The 6,000-nt window shown below is 38.1% G+C and overlaps 1 protein-coding gene across 1 annotated transcript in view; it reads right to left on the bottom strand.

The window, feature by feature from the left end:
- Nucleotides 1–1,592, bottom strand: part of LOC107741929 (protein AF-10-like) — a 53,319-nt gene extending 51,727 nt beyond the window's left edge. Inside the window, exon 1 of the mRNA XM_016554749.1 lies at nucleotides 1,350–1,592. Coding sequence (XP_016410235.1) covers nucleotides 1,350–1,512 — 163 coding nt within the window. The 5' untranslated portion in view covers nucleotides 1,513–1,592. The remainder of the gene's footprint in view (nucleotides 1–1,349) is intronic.
- Between the last annotated feature and the right edge of the window lie 4,408 nt (nucleotides 1,593–6,000).

Here is a 6,000-nt window from a genome sequence, read left to right as displayed (position 1 = left end):
CTTCCAAAAGAGGACGATATCCGCTTCGTCATGCCTGGAGCTGATCCGTGCTGGTCGCTGAGGAAATACATCAACTTCGCGCTGTGGATCGCCGGATCGGCTTTCACCGTGGACGAAGCGGAGTCCAGCCCGGGGTCTTCACATGTGGTTGCCGCAAACCCGCCGGACGCTCCTTCGTCAAATCCGCCGGCCGCACCGTTCTCAAGCCCACCAGCCTCAGCTCACTCTAGCCCTCCGGCCGTTCCTCACTTTTTCTGACCGATGAGCTTTGTAAAAATCGATGCGTTTCAGAAAGGCGGGTCATAGAGGATAATGTACAGTATGTGGAAAATAATGTGTTTTTTTTACCTTAAACCGAATAAACACATTTCATTACACCAAATACACAAAATAATGTTCTTTTTAGCAACATCATATGACCCCTTTAAGAGTCCAGGTGTCGTGCCGAAAATTGATCGTCTGCCGAAAACTGATTGACATCCGCGTCCGTCCGTTTTACGCTTGCCAAAAAGTGATTACAGACTCTACTTATTGAGTGAACTGTTATTATTTCTGCATCAAAATGACTTGATTTCATTAATTGTTGTTATTATATTTGACAGATTATATATCTCATTCAGTCCTTTTTACCGGCTGAAATACTTTTTGACAACAACCATGAATGAAATCAAGTCATTTTGAGGCAGAAAGAACAGTTCACTTTTTGGCAAGTGTAAAACTGCATTTTATGGGTTTTATTGGCCATTTAAAAGGTATTTCAACAGGTAAAAAGGACTGAATGAGCTAGAATCTATCAAACATAATAATAATGAAATTAAATTAAGTCATTTTGAGGCAGAAAGAACAGTTCACTCACTAAGTAACGTTAGAGTCTTTAATCACATTTTGACAAGTGTAAAACGGACGGACGCGGACGGCAATCAGTTTTCGGCAGACGATCAATTTTCGGCACGACACCTCGGAATTAGTTGACAGCTTTGCTGACTAACGTTAGCCACAAATGAGTGTTATCAGCCATGCTGTTACAACCGTGCAGCGCTCGTGTTAACACAATATTAGCACTCCAAAGGGCCTTCGGAAAACCGTTGCTTCACAACAACCGACACACCTTAAAACACCAAGAATTGACCGTTCAAGTATTCTAAATTTCTTAACTGTCATCTCAATAACACAAACCCACTCCAGCGGTTAAACTTAGGTCACACTGACTGTTCGGTGGAGCTAAGCTAGGCTATGTTGTGCTAAGCTAATTCTCTAACCACAACAGAAGCGAACTTATCAAAACATCAGCCTGAAATTACCCGTCCTTCAAGAAAAATAACAGTGTATGTCGAGACGTTTCTATTTACCTTGGTGGACGGCAACGTTACAGCCGTGACCATCGCAGTAGACTAGGGGGTTTTCGGCCCAACCTCTCTCATCCGAACAGACGCAGCAGCCTCCAATCATCTCCTTCATATTACTCGCCGAGTCGTCGTCTTCTTCTGGCAGACACAGCTCGCTGGATACCATCTACCATCAGCAGCGCATAAAGACCAACAAAAAGGCGGTCGGGCGTTTGTCTCACGAATCCCTATCTCCCTAGAAAACCGTATATTGAAGGCGGTATTTTTTTTTTTTTTTTGCGATGTGGAGGTGCGTGTGCGCGCATGCGTGGAAAAGCCGACCTACGGGAGGCAGTGTGCTGGAAGAGGCGGGGCTGTTTGATCCACGCAGCGGACGCCATTGAATTTTACCACGAGCAGCAACAGTATGATTTGAGCTACGCCACGGCCTGCAGCGTCTTCACACACAGACGAAACTTACTAGAGAAGTCTGACATAATATAGGCCTACCTCTGTAAATAAATACAATTTAAATGTACGCCTTGCACCCTTTAATGCCCTTTTAATGGAGCATATGCACTACCTTCGAACTGGAATCATGGCGGAATATCCTGTGATGTCTACTTAGCAGGGCGCTTACGGTCGAAGTGATAAGAGAAACATACGAAGTGTGCAGAGCGGTGGTACGCTAGGACTGGAATTGAGAAATACTGCTTTACAGAGCCGTAGGCCTACGCGTGGAGTGGATTTCTGTATTAGGCAGGTTCTGGTTACACAAGTCAAAATTATCCTCAGACCTCGAAATATAAATTATATTCCTTTTCAAACTTTATAAGTGGTACATATCTTCTTTATTCGTTTCGGAAGATATAGGCAAATAAAAAGAAATTACGCATACAGTGGACTTTTGCCCTCAAAATTAATTAGTGCGCTTGTTTAATCTCATTATCAATAAGAATAACAAATTTATAGGGAATCTCGGAGAATCGTTAAGCAGTAGGCCTATGGGTATATCCCACTTTTATTGTTTTGTTCATTTAGATACTGTGTATATTTTTATAGCCTATATGCTGGATACAAGTGTCAATTTCATATGGGAAAAAGCAATTAAATGCCCCACTGTATATGACCGGTTTGCCTATAGGCCTAGTTGAGTCTATGAATTCCCTGTCAGTTTCTTCATGCAAATTTTAGAGGTTATTTTCAACATTAACCACACGCTTAGGTAGCTTTCCGTTTTATTTAATGTCAAGGCTGCTTGCGTGTATGACTATTGTGGGACCATGAAAAACAAAAGAAGTTGGCTATATAGAAAAATGTATCAGGCTTATTTTTATGCTCTGCCTTAAATATTAAAACAAATTAGTGAACATGCAAATAAACACTCATTTAAAACCAATTCTGAACCGATGGTTTTGGCATAGACCTGGACCCAACCGATTCGCAGAGCCCCATCGAACCTGCAATAGGCAACAGTTAAAAACACACGCCTTTTGTGTAAATGACTCGGGATGGGCGTATCGATCCGAAGTATCGATATATCGATACTGACGCGAGTATCGAAAGTATCGATACTCAAACAAAAAATATCGATACTAAGGTGCATTTTATTTACCAGTGGTTTTGTTTATTTAACAAACAAAAAAAATAATAATAATGCGTACAATATGCATTGAATTGGACAAATAACCTTTGTTAGCGAGTAATTGTGTATAATAGAACTATTTTCCTGCTCATCTGTGATGATATATGTTACAAAAAAGTAACAATTTTGAAATACGTTGATGGTTGTATTTTTTTGTATTTGATCTCAGTATTCCTATCAATGTTGTATAAGGGTTTTTTATGCATAATAGTGACCCTAGAATGTGATCAAACAGTTTAAAATAGCTGGGCTAAGATATATAACAATTTTTAAGACTGCAGAAATATGTTAATTCAGTATACACATTATCCCACCGGTTACAATTGTGACTGACCATAAAATAAACATTTTCACACACTTTTACAAAAAAAAAAAATTATTATTGATTATATCAAAGGGTTACTAATGACACATCATTTGGATATTTTCATGTCTGGGAAAAATTTGGGATTAAACGGGTTAAAATGCGTTTTAAACAAAGTTAAGTGGTTTTCATTACCCATTTTACTCTTAGTAATTTAATAAATTTCATAATTTAAAAGTTTAGTGCAGAAGAATCGAATCGATATCGACGATACTGCCTTGAAAAATATCGGTATCGTATCGAAAACAAAATAAGGGGTATCGCCCATCCCTATAAATGAGGTTAAAACGTGAGTCTGTCATAATTATTGTTGACGTTTTATTCAATTTTTATATCTAAATGTGAAAAGAATAAAAATAAAAAAAACTTTTAGATATCAGTCCGCATATGTGATGGACATTGGTTATGATCATCATTGGTATCCACGCTGAAGGCATCTTGAGTAAAACTGCTTCATATTTAACGAAGCATATGCAAAACGCTTGAACCGGAAGCGACGAGACCCGGTTAACAGAATACAGAAGTCTGTTGCGCATAACCCCTATTATAAATAGCCTGTGCCTATACTTTGTTTCAATTTTATTGTTGACTTATCGTCACATTTAATGTCCTCCCATTTTAGACAAGCAGGGGCTTTACTTGAATAATAAGTAAACAACATTAAGGATAGTTTCTTTTTATAGATGACACGAATTTATGAATTTTAACTCAAAGGCACCTCTGTGGCTTTTGGCGTTTTTTGATCAGGTCAGTCTAAAATGTCCATCTTACTGCCTGCGAATTATTTATCACCATATGGCTCACACACAACCCTTACAACATTAAATGAACTAGCCTACTATAGGCCTACTGGGTAACAGATAGATATTTCGATTTCCATCAGAATTCTCTCATATAGGTGAGTAGCCCACCTGTTATTCAAAATAGGCTGCCCAGCAGACAGTATGATACCTTCTCATTTATTTAAATTGGGCTATTTAATTTTACACATGGAGCATAACGTTCAAGTTTTAATAATACGAAATACAGTAAGATTTTTTTATACGAAATGTTCCAATATGAAATTAATTGTTCTAATAGCCTATAGAATTAGTCCTTTTGGGGGTCTCCTTCATCCCCTTTTCACAGTAGAGTTTGTAGTTGTAGGAGTCTCACTGTCGGACACCAGCAATTTCTTGTGGTGGGGGCAATGTTGATTTGCAATGTTGGGATCATTTACAACACCACGTTAAGTTCAGCTGAGTTGACAGATGTATACACTGCAAAAAATATATAAAAATTCCTTGATATTTTTATAGCGTTAGGGGTGTCATATACCGATATGATATTCTGTAATATGATATTCTTAGAAAAAAACGATAAGATGTATTAGTTGATAATGGACAAAGTTCTTAAATCAAACTATAGTTATTGATAGTATATAGACCTAGCCATTTTTTATTAATCAGAGTTTACTTATGCTGCTCCAAAAAAAAAAAGAGTTTAAAAAAACCTTGACATGTTTTTTTTTTTTTATTAAAATAAGTCCCCTATAGGATCCTGCTGTGTAGGGTTATATATGTTTTCTAGACCCAATAACATTCATTAGGCCTATTTACATCCACAACAGCCTAATATCATATCCCAAATTGGATCTAAAACGGGTAATGCCTTAATAGCATCATACCTGAACCTGTGTCTGATGAATAAAATAATATAGTAAATAACATAATAGCTTATATCTATACAGTCAGATGAAAATATTTAATATAATATTTCATATGCGCATTTTTAAATACCCTATGTTTGCTTTTTTCACATGAAGGGGCACAGGGTTTTACGATTAAATAATCTTCCGTAACGGTGTTAAGGTCTGTGACAAATGTTAAACAGAGAGGGTGCAATGGACGACGTGTTTTTTCCTGTCTAAGGCAGGGATGCTCCAGAGATCCGGAGCCGTAATGAGTTTGCCTGTAGGACGAGTTCTCTTTTGCGCAAAGACTTGTGGGTAATTCCGGGGCAGGCACATCCACATGCAGATATGACACGGCAGGGTGAAAGGTTATTTCAGCCCACCCCCAACCAGCTCACTCTGTAAATTCAAGTTGCATGTAGCCTACGAACGCATACGTTCTGAAAGAAGAATGCAACCTATGATATGGGAAGGAACTATTTATATTGTTGGCATAAATAACAACTGACTACTTTTAATGTTTGTTTCAGAAATGTAAATGGAGATTCGTTTTGAGTTGAACAGGGATTGTTTAGAGCGAGTCGTGTATAAAGTGTGCCTCATGATTTTCATAGACACGATAGAAACTTTGGGCTCACAGTCATGAAACTGTTCTGTGTACAAGAGAGTTGTGTTTATCGCCGTTTAGGAATGTATTCGTGCCATGAGAGGTTCGCATCGTGTTATTGAACGTCGCTCAACATTTACTACATCATCTTGAAAGCAGATTTTCGACTACTAAAATTTAGTGGAGTAGTCGTGCAATGTTTTGCTTGTGCTAGAACTTCAACAGGATATCTCTTTACTTCCGCCTTGACTTATCTTTATGTATGCCAATTTATCGTGCATGCAAAGAAAACATTTGACCAAAATGTCAACTAAACAGTTGCCTAAATGTGCCATTAATGAAATTACCAAAAAACTTATTCGAAACTGCTGAAACACTTGAGCTTCC

The sequence above is a fragment of the Sinocyclocheilus rhinocerous genome, unplaced genomic scaffold (genome assembly GCF_001515625.1).
Source record: "Sinocyclocheilus rhinocerous isolate Xijiao unplaced genomic scaffold, SAMN03320098_v1.1 scaffold100, whole genome shotgun sequence".
NCBI lineage: Eukaryota > Metazoa > Chordata > Actinopteri > Cypriniformes > Cyprinidae > Sinocyclocheilus > Sinocyclocheilus rhinocerous.
The sequence above is the reverse complement of the archived record's forward strand: the minus strand, read 5'-3'. Positions and strand labels throughout refer to the sequence as shown.